Source organism: Solanum dulcamara, chromosome 7, assembly GCF_947179165.1.
Source record: "Solanum dulcamara chromosome 7, daSolDulc1.2, whole genome shotgun sequence".
NCBI classification, from domain to species: domain Eukaryota; kingdom Viridiplantae; phylum Streptophyta; class Magnoliopsida; order Solanales; family Solanaceae; genus Solanum; species Solanum dulcamara.
In genome coordinates, this window is record NC_077243.1 from 15,744,911 (window position 1) to 15,766,271 (window position 21,361).

General features: G+C 35.8%; 4 protein-coding genes across 8 annotated transcripts; 2 read left to right on the plus strand and 2 right to left on the minus strand.

Annotated features, from left to right (window-relative positions):
* Positions 1 to 718: 718 nt before the first annotated feature.
* On the plus strand, positions 719 to 1,800 carry LOC129896121 (uncharacterized). 4 transcript variants are annotated; one of them, XM_055971947.1, is made up of 3 exons: positions 719 to 849; positions 990 to 1,054; positions 1,375 to 1,800. In XM_055971947.1, exons 1-3 carry the CDS (start codon positions 789 to 791, stop codon positions 1,489 to 1,491), a joined length of 243 nt encoding a protein of 80 aa, XP_055827922.1. In that variant the 5' UTR covers positions 719 to 788; the 3' UTR covers positions 1,492 to 1,800. The 4 variants fall into 4 exon arrangements, with proteins under 4 accessions (XP_055827922.1, XP_055827923.1, XP_055827924.1 ...); XM_055971948.1 differs by having other exon boundaries at positions 1,378 to 1,800; XM_055971949.1 differs by having other exon boundaries at positions 990 to 1,045.
* Positions 1,801 to 2,569: 769 nt separating this feature from the next.
* On the minus strand, positions 2,570 to 6,587 carry LOC129894084 (protein phosphatase 2C 57). The gene is made up of 11 exons (XM_055969597.1): positions 6,141 to 6,587; positions 5,274 to 5,402; positions 5,074 to 5,176; positions 4,798 to 4,908; positions 4,284 to 4,363; positions 4,115 to 4,168; positions 3,766 to 3,882; positions 3,627 to 3,681; positions 3,508 to 3,540; positions 3,371 to 3,417; positions 2,570 to 2,819 (listed from the first exon to the last, which is right to left on the minus strand). Exons 1-11 carry the CDS (start codon positions 6,470 to 6,472, stop codon positions 2,693 to 2,695), a joined length of 1,188 nt encoding a protein of 395 aa, XP_055825572.1. The 5' UTR covers positions 6,473 to 6,587; the 3' UTR covers positions 2,570 to 2,692.
* Positions 6,588 to 6,865: 278 nt separating this feature from the next.
* LOC129894085 (protein PLASTID TRANSCRIPTIONALLY ACTIVE 7) lies at positions 6,866 to 11,620 on the minus strand. Of its 2 annotated transcripts, none has more exons than XM_055969598.1 (4): positions 11,462 to 11,620; positions 11,269 to 11,322; positions 11,111 to 11,185; positions 6,866 to 7,424 (listed from the first exon to the last, which is right to left on the minus strand). In XM_055969598.1, the coding sequence occupies exons 1-4, from the start codon at positions 11,513 to 11,515 to the stop codon at positions 7,092 to 7,094; spliced, it is 516 nt and encodes a 171-aa protein (XP_055825573.1). In that variant the 5' UTR covers positions 11,516 to 11,620; the 3' UTR covers positions 6,866 to 7,091. The 2 variants fall into 2 exon arrangements, with proteins under 2 accessions (XP_055825573.1, XP_055825575.1); XM_055969600.1 differs by having other exon boundaries at positions 11,111 to 11,173; positions 11,462 to 11,619.
* Positions 11,621 to 12,968: 1,348 nt separating this feature from the next.
* On the plus strand, positions 12,969 to 20,674 carry LOC129894118 (RNA-binding KH domain-containing protein RCF3). The gene is made up of 8 exons (XM_055969648.1): positions 12,969 to 14,091; positions 17,790 to 18,275; positions 18,514 to 18,762; positions 19,345 to 19,605; positions 19,750 to 19,829; positions 19,900 to 20,008; positions 20,101 to 20,227; positions 20,332 to 20,674. Exons 1-8 carry the CDS (start codon positions 13,423 to 13,425, stop codon positions 20,349 to 20,351), a joined length of 2,001 nt encoding a protein of 666 aa, XP_055825623.1. The 5' UTR covers positions 12,969 to 13,422; the 3' UTR covers positions 20,352 to 20,674.
* The last annotated feature ends 687 nt before the right edge of the window (positions 20,675 to 21,361 follow it).

Sequence of the window (21,361 nt, forward strand, 5' to 3'; positions counted from 1 at the left end):
TTGTGACATTATGTATTGCAAGTACATCTCAAAATTGGCCTATGCCAATTCACTTCTACAGAAGAATAATTATTCTTTTATTGTGCTTCTTTGTCTTTGTCAAATAATTATATAGGTTTAATCTCTGTGATGAAGAACCTCAAAAATCATTGCCAAAGATACTTGCTTCTATATAAGCTTTCGGTACCTAATAATATCAAAATGTAATTCATTTTACACTTTAACTACCTAATTGATTTTTGTTGTTTGATTTTATAGGTTTTTCTCTATTTTTTTTATATTTTTTGATTTTTATTTTACACCACAGAGAAAATTCAAGTATCATTTAAAATATAAATTTTATATTAATATTTGAAGATAAACGTGCAACGCATGTTCTCAAATACTAATGTTTACATAAATGGAAAGAAATTATATAGTATTTTTATTTTTATCTCTGTTGAGATTTGAAGTATGATTTTTAGGTGCACTATTGTTGGCTCCTCTATATTTGGTGATGTAACATGTTAGATATGTAGTAAATTAAATTAGGTACCATATTTTAGTGCAACTTTGACTTGTTTTTTGTGGCATAGAGGTGTTGCAACTCATCATCATTATAGTATACCCCTAATGGGTAGGATGCATGCACCATCACCCCCACCCCCTCCCTTCTTCAACACTCACTATATAAAGCCCTTCACTTCTCCCCACTCTAAGTCCCCTTAATTCTCAACTTGATCTATTCTATTCTACTAATTTGGCTAAGTACTCAGCTTGTATTAGAAATTTTGACTAAGCAAACAGCCATGAGACCTACTTCTAAAGCATTTATTCTGCTAGTTTTATTTCTCATCTTTGTGTCATCAGGTAATTTATACTTATATATATAAGCTGCTTTATTTATTTTTTTAAAATGTCAATGATCACCTTTAATCTTCCACTAGCATATAGCTTAAAATGTGTGTGATATATATTGATTAATCTTGCTTTCCTTTTGCGTTATTTAGGTACTGTTGAAGGCAGCTTGGGCAATGGCGTTAACCGCATTCACAAATTTCATAAGGTATTAGAGGTACTTGTACAACGGAAGTCATTTTTCATGAAAAATATTTTATACGAGAAGAATTAGTCATTTTCGAGTGTTTGATTATCAGGAAAACATTCTCTATAAAAAAAATAAAGCGGAATTCATTTTTCATACGACTATACTCACCTCTCAACTTCGTATTACTTGCTTTAACCAACATTTAGATATTATCATCAATTTTAAATACTCAAAAAAATATAATATTGATTAGATTCATATCCTTCTTTATTTAACCTTTATATTGTTAGATGAGTGTATATACATATATAAATTAAAATTAAACTTTTGTTGCAAAATTTGATCAGAAGATGAGAGAAGTACCAAGAAAGTTGATGGCGGTGGATGCAATGTTAGATTATGACTATGCAGGACCTAATCCCAGGCATGATCCCACTAGAAAGAGAGGTGGCAATCACCCTTGAACACTATTACATGTCACGTAATATGTATAAATAAATTATCAAGAAACCAGTAAGCTGGTTTTCTTAGAATCCAGAACCCATAAATTCAATATCTTTTTTCCGCGCCTCCGATGAGTCACTTCTCTATTCATATATATATATATATATATATATATATATATATATATGCTATATAGTATTAATGTCTAATAAGAATTGCAACAGTCCCTTGAGATGTTGCTTGAATTTTGGCTTGAGCCTCTCTGCTATGTAAGCTAGATATATGTTAGCACTATTATATTATGTTGTTTGAATTTTGAAATAGTGAAATAAACAAGTTCATTAGAATTGTTTGTACATCTTTTACATTTGTAGGGAGGCACCTGATAAAGTAATTTTTGTATGACTTATAAATTATGAGTTCGTGTAATTGAAACAGAAAAAGGAATATTATGGGTGGACCTTCTCATAGATGTAACATAATTTTTGATAAAGTAATCGGTCAACTGATTGCTATTTCACTTATAGTTATAATTCTTTTGCCTAAACTGAAGAACAAGTCTAGCACTTAAATTCTTGAGTTATTTTAATAGATTCAGAAATCACACGTTATTTAGGTGGCATACATATTTACTCAAGATGAAAACTTTTTCATAATTAATAACGTTTAAATCCATAACATGATGATGTATAAGGAAATCCAGGTGATTGCTGATAAAAGAAACACTAAATAATATATATATATATACACGATAAAAATACATTCTTTTTTTGTTATATATAAAGTATTGAATGAAAAAGATACTAGTGTAATCAATGTGTATGCAAGATTTATAATAAACAGTATCTTGTGTCAATATTTTAAATATAAAAAATAAAATTATTATAATGACAAGCGGGTCACTTTTTTTATATTTAGTAAAAAGAATTCGATAAAATGGCATCCTTGGGGCAAGGTATATCCGCCCCTGATTATAGTAGCAAAAAAGGAGTTCAAAAATCATTTTAGGTTAAAGTTCTCATCACAAAACCTAGTAAGTTCACTATTCATTCCACATCTAAACAGTTAAATTTGGAATTTTCCATATGTAGAATATACTAATCTAAATGCTCCTTAACTTAATTACCTTTTACTAACAAATGTTCAAGGTATAACTGAAGCTTTATGTTCCTTTCATACAAAAAATACTATATACAATTAACAAATACTACTATCAAACTTCTAAGGGGAAAAAATCATGGTTGATAGCCATATTCCAATTGTCACAAAACTGATTGTCACTAAAGCTTGCCCCACTTCAAACACAACATTCTGTTTCTGCACTGGTAAATTTCCCCAGTCCGTCCTCCTGTCGATATGTCAAAACAAATATAAAGTAAATATATAATCACTGTAATATAAATTGCTAAATTGTTATGAAAAAAACAAAATCTTGTGAATATGTGGACCACAATATAACCTCTCTTAATGGTGTGTTATCACATCACTTGCTGTCTTCATCAAAAACTTTTTTGTATTTCACTTGTGACTTATATTGACTTTCTTGTAGTTGATAATGATGATCAAAAGGAATTCCACAGCTAAATAAGTTTGACCATCAAAGGGTTTCTCTATTCGCTGGAAAATTACGTTGTATACATAAGGGGTCATAATTATTTTTCATGTATCTGTAATAGATGTTGAATCCCCTTAGCTTTTTCGTATTTCTACCTCTTTATACGTTAAATCTCCTTAGTGAAAATCCTAGTTCTGCTCCACTGGGTACAAAGAATAATGTATAGCCTAAAGGAAAATATTGTGACTTTTCTCCATTAGCAAATATCAGAAACTATTAATTTCATTCTCAAGTCACCTACGAATACCTAAAATTACATTGGTCACAAAAGGTCAAGTGCATACCCCAAATCAGCAATGACAATGCTGACATTATCTTGTGTCCGTCGGTCCTGAAATGCAAAATCAAAGCGCTAACCATTTATACTTGTGTGTGTGTTTTTGGAGGTCGTTAAGTTACAGAATGTAGAAAATTTTCTTACCAATGCCGTCCGTGCAAGAGCTTCACAGGCTATCTGTTAAGGGAAGAAAAGAAGAAGGCAGGTTATATATGGTGCCATAACATTGCACCACAGCTAACTAGGCAGATAATATTTCTTACTTGAACATCGCCATGCTCTCGAAGCTGGTTCCTAACGAAATCTACTATTTCAGCACTGAAAAAGTGAAAAAACTCTTATGAGATTATGATCTTTGCTTGATTCAATTGGATGTAGTATTTAATAATCTTTTTTCCAGACCTTTTCATGTAATCCCATAATCCATCAGATGCTAATAGTACAAATTCGGCATCTGATCCAAGATTCACCTGTAAAACATCTGGAGATGCTGTAACCAAGTCTCCCCTGAACTGAATCCTAGCAAAAAACAAAAAAAAAGCTTTTACTTGAAAGAAATCATAATGATGTACTCTACGGTTTACTTAGACGAGTTCCCTAATTCAAAATACCAAGGTAAATATGCTATATAAAATTCATAATTAAAATCTTGAAAATGAGAATAGACAGCTTGTACTTCTCAGTGATGCATGAGCTAGAGCAGCCTTATCATCAGTAGGATTTGCAGCTCAAGCAAGAAATGGAAAATTACCTAGAAATAAACTTTTCAGACCATCTGCCTTCTTTAAGTCCTTTCTCCAGCATCCTAGTGAGCAATTATCAGAGAGAGCGCGTTATTTTATTTCCAGGGCAACCAAGAAATGCAACTGAATAGAGCATATGCTTCCTATCAGTTTAACAGAAAATCAGAAAGAACGTACTCTTTCTTCTTTGTCTTAAATCTCATATCACCAAAAGCACGGGATACTGAAATATCATTACAAATTCTTCCATTGACAATCTGCAGACATAATATACATCCAATGTCAACACGCATGCTGACTAATGTTCATCCTGAAAGCAACAGTACTGGACGCCTAATTTGCTCTTTCTCATATACTCTCTCTGTTTCAATTTGTTTGTCTTTTTAGTCCGTTTAGAAAAGAATGTTTCTTTCTTTTATTAGCAACTCTTTAATTTCAACTTTCCACATGACATATTTAAGACCACATGAATCAAAAGTCCTCCTTATTTTCTCAAACTCCGTGCCAAGCCAAAACCAGGCAAACAAATTGAAATGGAAGGAGTATTATTTTGGCAAGCCATTTACTTGTTGCATTTGTAGATATTGAGTTTTTGACCAGTATTTCAAGAAAAAATGCTGAATAGAAGTAGATGAATAAAACAATCGACTATTCTTGGGGACGCTGGGAGGGTCAAGTGTAGGAAACACACCCATCCACCTGCTTCATTGATTCTTCTGATTTCTTGGAGAGAAACCTTGTTGTTTCCATAGGGCCTGTGTGAATTAGTTAATATCTCTGCTTTTCCAGATCGTGACAACACCTGCATAAACATTCAGGGATTCCGATGGTTAAAAAAACACCTAACCATCTCGAAGAACATATCAACAATAAGCATTTCACTGTTAGAAAAAAAAACACCTATCCATCTCGAAGAACATATCAACAATAAGCATTTCACTGTTAGAAGGAACGAATGTTCATTTACCACAGATGAATCTCCAACATGTGCAATGATCAGTGTATCATTCCCAACAAATAGAGCAGTAGCTGTTGCACCAGATTCATCTTCCTTCCCACTACTCTCAAGCCTTTTCCAAAAAGAAACAGCATCTAAACCTCCATACAGAATGAAATATGAAACTACATGGATTCTATTTTTTTCATTTACATGCCACGGTAGCTTACCAGTTCAAGAGTTTCCTATCCACATTTTCAAAAGCTTCTTGTAGTGCCTTCCTGATTGCATTTAGGTCCTTTCTGTTCAATAGCAGCCCACCTTGTAATGCTGTAACGCATTCTCTATACAGCTCTTCCCTATTAATAGTACGTTCGTTATCCAACTATACAGAACTTCCAAAGTAAATCTTTCTTTAAGAAGTAAAGCACATAGAAACTAAATTATTCTCTTTTCCAAGTAAAAAACACTCTAAAGCAAAAGGAAACTGCATAACTTAACTTATGTTAAATCGTATAATAGCTTCATACAAAAGCTTAAACTGTTGGAGAAAGTCATTTTTATTTACTTAATCATATCTTTAACACACATCTCATGTGCAAGTCTGATTCTCTAACAAACTAATCTTAGTATTGATCACAAAAGAAACTTACAAGCAGATCAAAGAACAAAAGGAAAATAGAAAAGGGAGATTCTAGACTGCTATTACAAGATAGCTAATGAAAAGAAAATAACATAACTCTTAGCATAACGACTAATGGAATAGTTCATCTTCTATATATAGGCATCTTTAACGCACATGCTCATTCCTTTAACTAGAGTCCCAAATGTAATTCGACAGTATATCGATTGGGTCCTCCATACAGATTCTTTCTTTTAGGCTAAGCACGTGGAATTCTCTTTTTTTAATAATGGGCGGCAATGAGACTTGAATCTAAGACCTTTATCTATCTGCTTTGATATCATATTGAATTATGTGATCATCTTCATTAAAGGGGCATAAACCTTAAAACTTTTAGACAAGACAGTGACACAATTCAACAGCTCAACAACAAAAGGTCCTACTACATATGCAACTATATTGATTTTTGACATACCTAAGGAACTTGACGGAGGAGAAGCCAGCATGGCCATCAAAAACACCAGCATAAGTGAATCCATCAAGATCATCCGATTGAACGATGACAGCATCATCTTCCATCTCTTCACGTGGGCCTTGGACCATAGTTGAACCCCATCTGATGCCAGAAACACTGGTTAAAGGAGCCGGCGCGTCGATTGCAATTGCAGAGCAGCATCTTCCTCTGCCCTCTCCACCTCCAGTACATCCTCCAATAGGCTTATGTATTATGTTCTTTTTGGCAGTAATTTTGTAGCTGCAGATTTTGTTTAAAAGAACTTTTTGCAAGTGGGGATTAGATAAGGCCATTGATGAAATATGGGGAGTCTTGGTTCTCACCAGACTGAAGTTGGTGTAAGATCTTCCCCCAGTGAGCACAAATGGCAGAAAATTGCTTGGTTAAGGTTAACCAAGGATAAGAAGACTTGAAGGCAGAATCCATAACTGATTTTAACCAATTATTGACCACTAGTTGATTGCCAGTTGGGTGCTTTTGTTGATTCTGGGCCAAAGAATTTGGGCTGAAAATTTTCTTAAGAAAAGCCCGTGGAATTGTGCTACTACATTATTTAAAGTTAATTAAAAAGTGTCACTTAAATTTATGTACATATAAATTATGCTTTACACAATGATGAACCAGTAATCTGTCTTAAAAAGGGAAATTAGATTCGTTCAAAAGGCAGAAAGGGAGGCAAAATCGAATGGTCAATTATTAGAGTGGTGTCATCCCCTTTCATTTCTGATGGATAAGCAGCAAATCCAATCCTTTTAAAAGAGAACCTGAATCCCCTAAGAGTGTTTTTTTGGGGGAAGTGCTATGATTTTTTTTACCTCTCATCTTTTGGCATTAAATCCCCCAGATGAAAGTGTATATATTAGAGAAGTGTTATATCATATATGAATACAGAAAGTATAGATAACTAATGATCTACAGTAGTTCGTCTTTCAAATATCCAGGGCCTGGCTTGAAGGGGTCAGATTCCATGTATGCTTCTGGGCGATAAACTCCAGCGTCATTCATACGATTACTAAGCACGTGAAGGATAGCTTTCTTCGCACCATATTCATCTCGGTTGTTCTCAACATACTGTTTGGCCTCTGCTGCAATCTCATTGACAAAATCAAACCGGTTGTCCTCGTTCAGTAATAATCTGTGAATGTCCATTGTCAATAACTTACCCCCATCCCTTATCTTCCTCACTTGCTCCTCAAGGAACGGAATCCTTTCCATTTTGGCATCTAATGCCTCGTCGTTTTTCGTCTGAAATCAAAATTAGAATAAGTAAATATACTATCAAGCCCAACAAGCAGTCTATAAATATAATGGATAACAAGTTTTCAGCATGATTCAAAACAAACATTAATGATAACCAGAAGTTAATGTTTTGCCTAAAGAGTACCAGCTAAGAAAAGCTACATAACACACTTGCACATAAAAGCTTAGAGATGTTGGAGCTAAAGATTCCATCCTCCATCCTTACAAATATTGAAGTCAACCAACCAACAGTGCATATAAAGATAAAGGCCTGACTGATGGGTCTATCAAAAGTCACTGACTGGAAAACCAGCTCATACTAATTGGAAGGTATAGAGACACATAACAAATTCCATGATCATATAGTACTTTGAATTGCTGAGAGTTCATCTATTACTTAAAGAAAATTCAAAAGTTATAACTTACAGATTATCTCGAGTTCCATAATTTTGATTTTACTGATTAAAGGGGTTAGCTATAGTTGAAGTCAAAATAATCAAAGTACTTTTTTGTAATTAACTTAAAATATATACTTAGCTACAGTTAGTTTCATGGATTAGTAATAGCTCAGTGTTATTACTACAAAGCTTAGATACACAGGTATGCTACTCAGGATTGCAAAAATAGAAAGTATCTATTTCTTCAGAACTTTCTCTGAGCCATCCCCATTTTCATTAACTCATAGATTCCATGTAAGAGCTATAAAGGTGTTTCATTAGGCAACAAACCCAACTGTTCACCTTCAAAGCATGCCTTCAAGGTAAATACACTCTATTCCTAGTGATGACCATAGAAGATCACCAAATTTTAGTGGATCCACTAGAGATGATTCACTATATGAAGTGAGAAAAACCAAGAGATGAAGGGTAATTTGCGGAGGGAAAGAAGATATAACAAACCCCAAAAGTTGTGCAATAAAACTTGATAGACAAAAGGAAAATTTTAGCAAAGCCTGTAACAATTACGTGTTTTTCTCAAGAACCAAACCTTGACAAATATGGGTAAAATATTTGGGGATATTTGATTCACATACTAAACTTGTTTGGTTCACATATTGGTTATGTAGGGATTATAATGCAAGAATTCTTTATGATGTGATTAATAATGAAAGAATTGTTACGCGGTGATTATTAGTTATGAAAAGATTGTTACAAATGAATTACAACAACAACATACCCAGTGAAATCCCACTAAGCGGGGTCTGGGGAGAATAGAGTGTACGCGAATTTTACCACTACCTCGTGGAGGTAGAGAGGATGTTTCCGAAAGACCCTCACCTCAAATGCATAACTTACAAATTAAGTTGCTTAGTCTAAAAGGGCAATTTATCTTTAAATAGTTTAATCCCTACATTGCTAATATACGTGTTATTATTTTACATTCAATCAAGCATAAAATAATATTAAATTCATGTATAACTTAATAGAGGTATTATTTAGTACTGCCAACCAAATGTCATATTAGTTATGCGGCAATTATTTTTTTCATATATGGCTGACCGTACACTATGCTGAGATCAATTGTTCCTATACAATCAACCAAACGACCCCTTAAAATATCATTATTCCATGAATAAGCAAGAAATAACAAATAAAACTGGAATGATATAAAGAAGATTAGCATGCCTATGGGCAAGGAAGACATGCACAAGTCGGAAATAACAAATAAAATCTTAAACTATGGGGAATATGCTAGCTTCCACTTTTTACAAAGGGGGTTCATATGAAAAACCTAATAGCAGGTTAAAATGGGTGACAGAACCATCCACCAAGGAATGACGTCTACTATATTCAGATTACTGCACAAAAATGATTTACAGATGGTAAAACATTTTGCCTTGGCAGCAACCACAAAAACAGAATATCTGAGTATGGACATGATCAACTGTAAAAAGAACAGAGTCAGAACTTAGCCCCATACACACAAAGACCCTGTTAGATTGATGCCTTAACCTTGATGTCTTGAGCCACAGATACTCGGGATAAAGTGTTCAGCCTAAATCATTTGTACATACAACTCAGTCAGGACAACAGTACACTCTTCAAACTTGGTATAATCTACTTGCAGGGTCCAAACAAGATTAGCACGTAAATGCAATATAGTGAAATCATCATTTCTACTGCCTTCAATTTCTAGTGGGTCAGTGTTGCATTAGCATCAGGAGAGAAGTGATGTACTGACACAAAACTGAAACCCGGATGTGGGAGATCTAATAGGTTTCAGTAGCTATCAATTTGCATACAGAGGTTTGTAGTTAATGCATACACAAAGCCCAAGCAAAAAAGAAAGATGACTAGCTTGATATGCCAAATAAGGAGGGTGAAAGGATCCGACTCAGATCGAATGTGCATATCATCCCTCTTCTAAAGTGATACAATCAAGCTCAAGCAACAATTTTAAGAATTCAAAAACTAATTAACCAAGAAACTTCCTGTGCAAATCTAGGCATCAAAAATGAAAATTAAAAAAAATAAAATACAAGTCCAAACTTCAAAACAAAAACAGGCAGCAAAAATGAAGAAAAGTATTAACAGCCTATAATAATAGATCAAGCATAGTCTAATATGTCTACCACAAATATGGTTTTCACTAGAGTTATGCTAAATACACTAATGGTGTAAAAAATATTTATGCAATTTATGTTGGGTAACAAACCCATCCCACATCGGATGGAGAAGAAGAAATGTACCAATATATAAGTGCTCACCCAACTCCATTAGTACGAGGCCTTTTGGAAAGTGCCCAAAAACAAATCCGTGAGGGCTTGGACCAAAGCGGACAATATCATACTAATGTGGAGGTTGGGTGGCGGTACGCACAGTCCCAACATGTGGTATCAGAGCCCAGGTTCAAGTGTGTCGGAGTAGTAGACTGCGGTTTGTGAGAAATTCCCGGTGTGACAATAGGACTAGAGATCTGCAGGGGTGTCTTGTGTCGAAAGTCTTACTGTCAAGTGGTGGTCCAGGCGACGCGTCCCGTTGAGTGATAACGGCTGTGCAAGATGATTTGGCAGATCAAATGGTGTGACCTAGCGATTGGAGATCTGCAGTTGATGCCTTGTGTTGAAAGTCTTCTTTGGCAAAGTGGTGGTCAAGCATTGTGTCCCACTGGTTGGTAGTGGCGGTGCAAGATGGTTAGCTGATCAAATGTATTATTGCTGAATGGGAGGTTACGAATTGTGTGGTCTTGGTTGGAGGGGAGGATTGTTGGGTAACAAAACCCATCCCACATCGGATGGAGAAGAAGAAATGTACCAATATATAAGTGTTCACCCAACTCCATTAGTATGAAGCCTTTTGGGAAGTGCCCAAAAACAAATCCGTGAGTGCTTGGCCCAAAGCCGACAATATCATACTAATGTGGAGTTTGGGTGGCGGTACCACAGTCCCAAAAATTTAATCACTTAAAAGACAACTACAAACAATCGTCTATGCCTATGACTCTATAGAAAGCACGACTTGATGCAAGCAACCTGCCAAAATCAGTGAAACTGAGTACAAAAATTGACTCTGCAAATAGCTTAAATCCTTTCAACTATAGCATATACAAGGCAAGCACAACACTTCCGAAACGAGCCTAATCTTATATATAATTCCGGTAATCTCAATAGTGCAGAGGAGAAAGATAACATTAAAACCAAAAACAGACTGAAACGAATAGGAAAAAACACGAATTAGAATTCCTTAACTTACCAATTTTCTTCGCCTCCATATTCGCCTTCCTCCACGGCCTTCATTTTTAGAATTCGATGCACTCTGTACATCAAACTAAAACAAAAGTTACAAACACTTGCGCAAAAAAATTTACAACTGAAAAGATATAATAGGCGACGGCAACGAAAAACTGTCACCTGCGACCGAATGGAGAAGTTCACCCGTTTGTTATTTTCAACTGCTGCAATTCTCTGCATTGAAGACAAATTATCATTCTCCGGATGCACAAATTAAGAACGAAGCCGTTGTAAAACGACGGCGACTCAAACTAGAACCCGGCGAAGATTCCGGCGAATAAAAAACAGAGTTAAAATAGAACGAGGAGTTTACGGGGAAAGTTTGTAGGGTTGAAAAGCTACTGAAAGTCAGGGTTGATGCTGCCATTGTTTTTCGCCCTTCGATTGAGCTCTTCTCCCTCTGAAAAAAGGGGATAACAAAAATGATATCCTTACTTTGCAACTTAATTTATTGGCAGTTGGGCCCCTGATATTTGACAAATGTTCCACTTATGCCTTGATTATTCACAGAATGTTCATTTGTTTCTTGATTTTCGGTATTTTAGAACTGTTTAGTTATGAGAATTATTCACTTTTTAAAAGTGTTTTTTTTTAAAAATAAATAGTTATTGATTTAGTGGTAAAATTGTTATGTTGTTAGCCTTTTGATTGGTAGATGTCTTTTAGTTTTCTCTCACTACAAAAAATATTTTTATTCGTCGATCGAATTGATAATTTTAAATTTTTGAAGTTTTCTTTATCTAAAAAAAATAATATGAATAAGATTTTCTCCAGCGAGTTCTAATTTTATCGTTTTAAACTTCTAGCATGCATCTGTTATAGTTAATAAACATAAAGGATTGGACTTAATGTACGCCTTAAAAATGTTTAACAAATTAAAATAAAGGGAGCAAATATCTTAGGAGAAAATTGTACACAATAGAGATAACAACACGAGAAAGAAGCTTTAAAGCCAAAATAGAAAAAAATATTTTATATACAGTATATATATACGATTTCATTTTGCACCTCAAAAATAAGAAGAATAAATTGTAATAGGAGTATGTGTGAATTTTTTCAAATTTTCATACTAAAAAATTTAGCTTAAAATCACTAACTTTGTTAAGTCGTCAAGCGATTAATATGTTTATTCCTTGATAATTTGAGTAATTTTTGATTCTTGAAATCTTCATATTAAAAATTTAGCTTAAAAACCCACTAATTAAGTTAAGTGGTCATACGACCAATATTTTTATTCCTTGATTGCATGAGTAATTTTAGAATCTTAAGACCTTCTTTACTAAGAAAAAAAAATAATATAAACGAGATTTCCTCTAGGTAGTTCCAATTCACCATTTTAAACTTTTCCACATGCTTTCGTCGTAGTTCGTAAACATAAAAATCAAACTTAAAATGCTACTTTTTTTTCCCCACTATATTCCATTGAAAGGATATTTTCCTACTCATCCTTCCACGTGAGTCTAATCAAATTAAAATAAGAGCAAATATCATGTGAGGAAGACAGTTGTACATATCAGGAGATATAAGTCAAACTGTCAAGTCAAATTGAAAGAACCGACTAAAATCAAAATCGAAGAAATCGTTGATTTGATTTATAAATTCAATAAATCAAACTAATGTATGTAATAGAGATATTAATGCGCTAACATGAATTATAAACTTGTGACGTAGAAAGTGTTAGGAGCCTTAATTAGAAGCTCCAGATATTAATGCATTAGTTCTCGGCCAAAGTAATTAGTTTCCCCCAACAAACAGCGGCCCCAATAAACCCAAAAACATACTGTATATGAGTATGACTGGCCAAGTCTAACAAAGAAGGAACCTTCCGTCTTTTCCTTAAATTAAGATAGTCGATAAAAAAAAGTACTCTTCCAGAAAACGACGACGTCAAAGCGGTGAAAGTGAGATACACGGCCAGTCGGCCACCACGGCCTTGGGTCCCACTCCGCCAAAATACCTTCAATCAAACCAAAGATTAGGAATCCACCATTATAAAAAGCTGCAAACAGCAACCAAAAAAGCAGAGAAAAAAATATACTGTATACTAAAAATGATGAACAACTTGAAGAAGAAGAAGGTTGATTATGGCAAGATGATTTAGGGTTTTGAACTTGTTTTGAGTGAGAAAAGCTCTGTTGTGGTCTGTGCGTTTGTAAATTCTGAAGAAACCCTAACGCTAGCAGCTCGGTGGACTTTTCACTAGTCTAATAGCTTAATTTTGTAATCTGGGGTTTCCGAGATTCACTGAGATATACTTCTGAAACCCCAAAAGAAATGGACAGATCAAGATCTAAGAGATACTATTACGACCAGGATTACGAATCCGACAACTTACCCAGGACTAAACAGAGGTACAACCCTCACCATTATGCACCGACCCATCACCGCCGTCCTGTTTCCGGAGGAGGAGGAGGAGGTCGGAAAATGCAGGACCCTGCACTCATGGTTACTACTACTTATCGGATTTTATGCCATGATATTAAGGCGGGTGGTGTTATTGGGAAATCTGGGAGTATTATTAAGGCGATTAGGCAGCATACTGGGGCATGGGTGAATGTGCATGAACTGATTCCAGGAGATGATGAACGTATCATCGAGATTTCCGATACTCGGAGGAGGGATCCTGATGGTAGAATGCCGGCGTTTTCGCCAGCTCAGGAGGCATTGCTGATGATACATGAGAGGATTTTGGATAGTGATACTGGAGGAGGAGGGTACAGTTGTGGAATTGATGTGGAGGAGGAGTTTAGGATGAGAGGCGTCAGTGGGAATAATCGTGCGGTGACAAGGTTGGTGGTGACTAGAATGCATGTGGGATGTTTGCTAGGGAAAGGAGGGAAAATTATTGAGCAAATGAGGATGGAGACTAAGACCCATATTAGAATTTTGCCCAGAGATCACAGTTTGCCGCGTTGCGTTTCAATGTCAGAGGAGATTGTTCAGGTTTACATCTTATTCTCTTGTTCAGGTTAATTTGAATTGGACTTCAAGCCAGCAAAAGCCATGACCTTATACCGTGACTTTATACCTCCTTGTTGATAAAGTGACCCAGAAACATACCATTAATTGAAGCACACATATAGTTGCCGAAACAAAGAAACTAATGGCAAAGATAACTTTAAAAAATTTCTCTACCATTGGACTAGGAGTCATCTGATATTGCATAAGTTGGAGTGGTAATATGTATCTTAAGTAAAAAGAACACTTGTTCACTTAACAATGAGACTGATGATACCTGAGTTCAAATCAGATACAAGAATGAAAAAGATCTGAACCAAAACGGCTTAAATTGTGAATGACTAATGATACTTTAATGAATGCCTAATGTTTTAAGCTGTGATTTTTGAGCACTTATATTTATTTTCCTGAGTTTTGTTAATATTGGGCCGAGGTTGTAATTGCATTTGACAACTTGTTTTCTGCTATGTGCTGAGTAGTGTATCCGCAAAAAGCAACGACTACTACTACACTTCAATTCCAAGCAAATTGGTCTTGGTTATATCAGATATGAATCCTCATTGTCCATGTTAATGCATTTAAGCTCGTCTAAGTCCAATATTGTTTAGTAGTGTATCTCCCTTCTCTATGTTCAGTTGCTTTGTCAAGAAGTGTGAATAACATTTCATTACCTCCTTCTGTAAGAAGTTAGTGTCTGTTACATGCTAGATATGGACCAGTTAATTCGCGGGGAGCTTAATTATTTGTGATTCTTTTTTGATCAGTAATTTAGATGGTAATGTTGCCCTAAGTTGCTTGGACTCGTGTGCGGGTGTCCGATATGGGTGTCGATCTAGAGGTCGGATCCTTCATGATCTAAATTTCAAGGGGATTCGGCTAAAAATATTACTAAAATCTAAAATAGAGTTATTATGTTTCAATTATGAGATATTATGTGGAAAACTTATAAGGTATCCGGGGAGAAATAGAGAACCCTAGGAGGAGGTATAAGGAAAATGACTGACATAGAAATTCTATATACAAGGTGATATTCCACACAACCTAGTAATTTACTCTAGATCATATGAGTGAAACAAGTTGTCTAACGTGTTCCAATGAAACAGTAAGAACAATAAGTAAAGAACACAATATTTTTACGTGGAAAACACCCGACTCAAAAGGTGTAAAAAAACCACGATATGTACCCCTACAGGATTTAACTCCAACTTCACTAAATCACCGAGCCTCAACTGTTTAATATTACAAACTCTGCAACCTAAGGAAATGACCCTAATTCCTAAATTTAAGTTATGAGTTCAGATTACTTCTCTTGCAATCCTAGAAACTAACTTTAATTCCTAAACTTGAAGTTATGAATGCATATTACAACTCTTGCAATCCTAGGAACTAACTCTAATTCCTAAACTTCAACCCAAACCTCCCAAGGTATGTGTTCCCAAGTCTTCGAGTTATCCCAACTCAAAGAAAACACCCCTAATTCAGTTTATAACTCACTGAACTAAGATTACATCAATATTACAACTCAATGAAAAACTCCTAATACATAAACTCTATGATAGGACTTGGTTCTTCAATGCATTCCTTCAATCTTTTGGTAGCACTTGCGAAGTCAATCTTACAATTGCCCTTTTTGCTTTGTTAGTGCAAAAGTATTTTGGACGACTTCACGCACAACTCTTCATAGAGTTATTCTTCACTTACGTTGACTCAAACTCTCTTGACTTAGAGTTCTACTTCAAGTGAGACTCCTTCAATTCAAACTCTTTACCTCTTTAAACTCCTTTTTCAAATCAAACTTCTTGATTCTTTCATTTTGCAGTCAAACCCAACTCTTCAATTGATCACATTTTTGTTTCCTTGAGTTTTATCACAAAATTAGCATTATCTATTCCTTGATTTCTGCACTCGTCTTTATTCATTCTAAAAGCTTGCCCCAATTCAACTGTTCCCGACATTGTACCTTTGGACCATGCTGACTGATGTGTTTCATCTTTCTTTGTCAATCAGAACTGCATAAATCCCAACACAAGGTATTCCATTTTCTTCAATTTTACTATAGCTTTTGTTTTGATTACAGAAATCATTATATCTGTCTCGAATTTCTAAGTCAATTTTGGTCAAACTACCCAAAATCAATTGACCATATCTGGTACGGATCCCACACTCATGTCATGTTGAAACGACTACGGCACCAAAACTGAAGAATCCGAGCAACTTAGATGTTGCCCCTGTATGATTAATGATTTGTGATTTTTAGTATAACCACATTTAGTCCTCAATAGGTCCAAATTTCGTTTCTCTTTGTTCTGAATCTTAGATAACTCTCTCTTCAATGAACCATTGAACCCTGTTAATGAAGCAACTCTGCTGATTCTCGTGGGGCTGATAGTGTTTCTTTTTTAAGATTCAGTCTTCTCTCTCTATATCCTTGTCTCCGGTCTTTCTTTTTTGGTTTGTTCTTTTGTTCCGAAGGAGAGTGGAGGGATGGAGATACTTATTTTTAGGTTGCACTGAAGCAGCATCTGTAACATTTATAGCATTTTTATCACAGGAAATTTTTTGAGGGCATGGTTATGTCATTACTGGAGCTTGCATCCAGAAAGTGGCTCTTTTTTTCTTAGAAGACATGGTGCTTTCTTCTTTATAAAATGTGATGATGGCATAGGAATAACAAGAAGCTGATGATAGAATCAGCTGGAGTGCATATCAGTAATATCACACACTGACACGTATTGTCAATTCTGAAATAGACATTAGTCTAGTGTTAGTTGCATATTAGTTCTTGTGTATGTACATATTAACAAACAATCAGGATGCCTGATTTCTCTTTTCCTTACTCCTGTATCGTATGGGCTTTGACCTGTGAAAATGCCTTGAATGGGTGTTTCAAATGAAGTAGTTGATGTCCGGCATTTACCAATTGGCCAGAGGTCAATATGAATGTCAAAATGAGCTTTCATTTTAATGTTTCAGCTGAGTGCTTCACAAGGTGTCATTTAAATTTGAATCATCATTAACAAATTTCGTTTTGAAAGCAATTAGAGCAAATTAACTGTTGATTTCTGTGATGAACTTGTATTCCCTGGTGATCATGCAGATACCAAAACTCTTGGGCCATTCTTTTAAGCATAATAGTTTCTGTTTTGATGGCACATCTCTATGTTGGAGCATATCCTGCTCAATTTTCCTTCTGAAACCATCAAAACATTTACATCTTGGACTATATAATTTTTCCCCTTGAAGTCCACGTGATGATTTTGAAAAAATTCAAAGAAACATGGAAATTGGTACATTTATGCATTTCTTTGCCTTCATTTGAACATCTAAAAGGATATTGTACTTGCAATTGTTTCGCCTTTCCTTATAGTTGCTCTGATATATTGCTGCCGTTAAGGTAATTCTTGGACTATATTTTTCCTTCTGATGTATTACACAGAGGAGATTCCTAATTAAAGATTGTTAAAATACTTCTGCTATTGATTTATAAGCTAATTTTCTTGTGTCTGATGATTTTTGAGTTTTTCTGAGTCATATAAATCAGGATATTTAGGTATAAGGGTTTTTGGACTTGCCTGTGGCAAATGTATTAATGTGGTGGATTGTACTGGAGAATTAATGCCTGCTTGAAACAATCATTAGTAGCTCAGCATTATGTGTTATGTCTTAGACTTGTTTGCTTGCAGGTTGTTGGGGAAATAAATGCTGTGAAAAAGGCTGTAGAAATTATTTCCTCACGCTTGAGGGAGAGCCAGCATCGTGATCGGGGTCACTTTCCTGGTCGGCCACATTCTCCTGAGCGGTTTGTCCCTCCTGATGACGAATTTATCCCCCACATGAACAGTACAACTCGCAGGATGTCTGAAAATGGGTCTGCTTTTGGATCAAGACTGCCTGCTGGTATGAGCAGTGGTCGAAGCAACAACTATTCCTCATCCTCGTCTGGATATGCTATTGAATCTGGAATCGCTCCCAGCAATGATAATGGGCAGGTCATGTATGTTGAAGATCTTGTGTTCCGAATTCTCTGTCCAGTTGACAAGGTTGATACTGTTGCTGGGGAATCAGATGGAATTATAGAGTTGCTTCAGAATGAGATTGGTGTGGATGTGAAGATCTTGAATCCCGTTGCCAGCTCAGACGAACAGGTCATAATCATTTCGTCTGACGAGGTACTCCCTCTACTCTTTCTTGTCCAGGTCTCACTCTCAGTAAGTTGTTGCCGTTTTTTACTACGAAAGTTTTAATTTTAGTTTGCTGTTTTCTAGAATAGGATTCCATTAGCTTTGTTCTTTTTAGCCTCATTTCTGAAATTTGTGACACACTATCAAGCATAGACCTCATAAAATGATCTTTCTAGGGTGCTGCTTAGAAGTCTCTGAAAGATATGTGGTTTACATTGTCTTTTAGGGTCCAGATGATGAGCTGTTTCCTGCTCAGGAAGCTCTTTTGCATATTCAAACCCGCATTGTTGATCTTGTTCCAGAGAAGGAAAATGTTATTACGACTCGTTTAGTTGTGCAAACAGATGAAGTTGAATGTTTGGGAGGAAGAGATGGACTATTATCTGATATGCAGAAAATAACGGGTGCTACTGTCAAGATTCTACCAAAGGAAGAACTTCCACCATGTGTGTCAAGGACTGATGAAGTTATACAGGTCTGTCAATTTTCTTTTTAGCTTCTAATGTGATGATATACCAATGTAACTATCGCCCTTTAAGTGTCGGTTCTTCCATATTTAGATATGGAGATAGATCCATATAGGGATCTATATCTTTCTATCGATAAATAGATCTATTGAGAAATGGATATTGATCTGGTTTCAAGATCTATGAACAAGAGAGATCCCTAAATATCCATTTGAGAAAATAGATGAATAGATAGGGCGAAGCCAGCTGAAGGAAGGTCGCGTTAGCGCCCCCTATTTCACTAGAGCAAGAAGGGAGAAAGTTGAAATTTGATTTTCATGTTCTTTTATTTGATGTGTACCAGAGGTGGTGCATATTTGGGCAGTGCATTCCTTTGCAAGTTACACAGAGTGTGCAACAAAGGGAATCTTGTCTCTTGACATTTTACCAGCTGCTACTAATTTTCCTAAATGTCTTGGTCTTGGTATAAATTCCTGGTTGTGTAGAAGAGCGTTTAAGAGAATTCAAATTATTGGTTGGAGTAGTACTGGGCTCCAATTGTTGGACTAATGTTTTTTCTGGACATGCTATGTAATTCTTCAAATCTCCAGATTGTTGGAGAGATCAAAGCAGCTAGAGAAGCTCTTGTTGAAGTGACATCGAGGCTTCGGAGTTTTACTTATCGGGAGTTTTTTCAAAAGGATATACCCTCACCGGCAATCCCTGCCTCAAGCCCTGCTAGGAGTACTATTGGAGCAGACAAAAATTCTTTCAATAACACATCTCCATCTCAACAAAACTACAGTGTGAATGATGTTCCAACTTCAATCTATCAAAATGCACCCGCCAAACCAATCTCACAGCCAGTAAAAGTGAGTTAATTTCTTTTCTTGCTTGTTTCCAGATGATTCTAATCCCCAACCTTTAATGTGAGTCTCAGAGAAATTTCAAGTTAGCAGGATAGCCTGGATCAATAACCCCCTGCTATATTTCCTAAAAAGGTGTTTATTTTGTAGGAAACTGGGGCATCTGCCAGTGAAATAGCCAAGCAAAATGAAAGTGAGCGTCGTGAAGATATTCCGAGCGGATTGAATAGGTAACAGTTCTCTATTTTATCTTAAACCATGCTAGTTTGCTGTCTTTGAACCTAAAGTTCTCTTTTCCAGAATGCATGTAACATTGGTCACTAGAAGTATATTGGAAGTTGTCATACCTCCACATGCAGCGCCCAAACTGATAACAAAATCAAGAAATAAGCTTGCTCAGATTAGTGAGGTCAGTTTGGCTTCTTCAACGCACCCACTTTATTTCAGAATCACATTTGGCTAGAGCAAGTATCACAGTTATATTATTTTTATTGCTGACAGTTGTCAGGAGCAAATGTTAAATTGATTGAGGATAGACCCGAGGTAACAGATAAGATCATACAAATATCAGGCACTCCGGAGCAAGCAGAGAGAGCTCAAAGCCTGCTTCAAGGATTTATTTTAAGCAGTAAGTATCTGTATTCTCTGTTCAGCTCGACCCTGAAATTGGGAGTTAAGAGAACAAAAAAGAGTGGTAGTACAAATAATCTAATTCTATGTTTTATTATTCAGCCCTAGAAGATGGCCCCTGAAACACTGTGACACGTTTGTGTGGCAAGTAATGGTCCAAGCCTGGAGGTGCCTTGCAATTTTTCCTTTGTAGGCCGACTTCCCTAAAATTGTCCGTTATAGTAGGGTATCCTTGGCCATCGCGAGGCACTGACAAGTAAGAATGTACAATATAAAAACTTGGTGCATATGTTATGTGTAATGCTTAATGCCTCAAATTGTTGTGTTGTATGTTGGAATGTACTATCAACAGTCCTGCACTATAGAGGAATGTAGTTAAGCCTTTTGTGCAAACTCAGGCTGGTGCTTATTTTTATGCAAAAATGGAATGCCTTTTCTTTTTGTTCCTCTTTTCTCTTTATTTTGTGTACCTTTATGATGTGCAGGAGGTGAGGAGTAAAAAGCATCCTTTACGTTGACATTATTTATGAGCTTCAAACTTGCAAAACTTGTTCTGTGGGGAGTGGCTGTTTTGGTCAGAGCTACTGAACTCTGCCTCCTCCCTATCTGAACCCTCTTTTGCTACTTGACATATCTTTTCAATCCTCCCTGCCTAAGAATTTCTGCATCTGTACAGTATGCTACTATGCCAGTCTCTGTATGGACAAAGAATGCATTCGTTTTCAGTGTGTAAAATAACACATCATGTTTGAGTTGATGGGTTGTGAGGTACATGGAACTTAGCAGTCCATAAGAAAGATGTGTTTGGTATTTGATGTGCGTCATCTTTCATAAAAAACATGTTTTCCATGACTTCTGTCATACCGTATATTTTCGTCTAGTAGAGGCTGCACAAGCCAAGTGAATTGGACTTTGGCGTAATTGATAAAGTTATATAAGTTTGAGCTGTGGAAATGTAAAGTTCCTTGTGGTCTGACTTATCTTCGGACACAGCGGGCGGGAGCTTAGTGAATTAGACATTTTTTTAAAAGTGACACTTCTCCCTTTCTTCCAAAGCAAATTTTAACATGCTTTAGAATGCAGAGAAGTAGTACGAATTTATTTCTTTAATAAAATATTGTTAGAGCTCGTT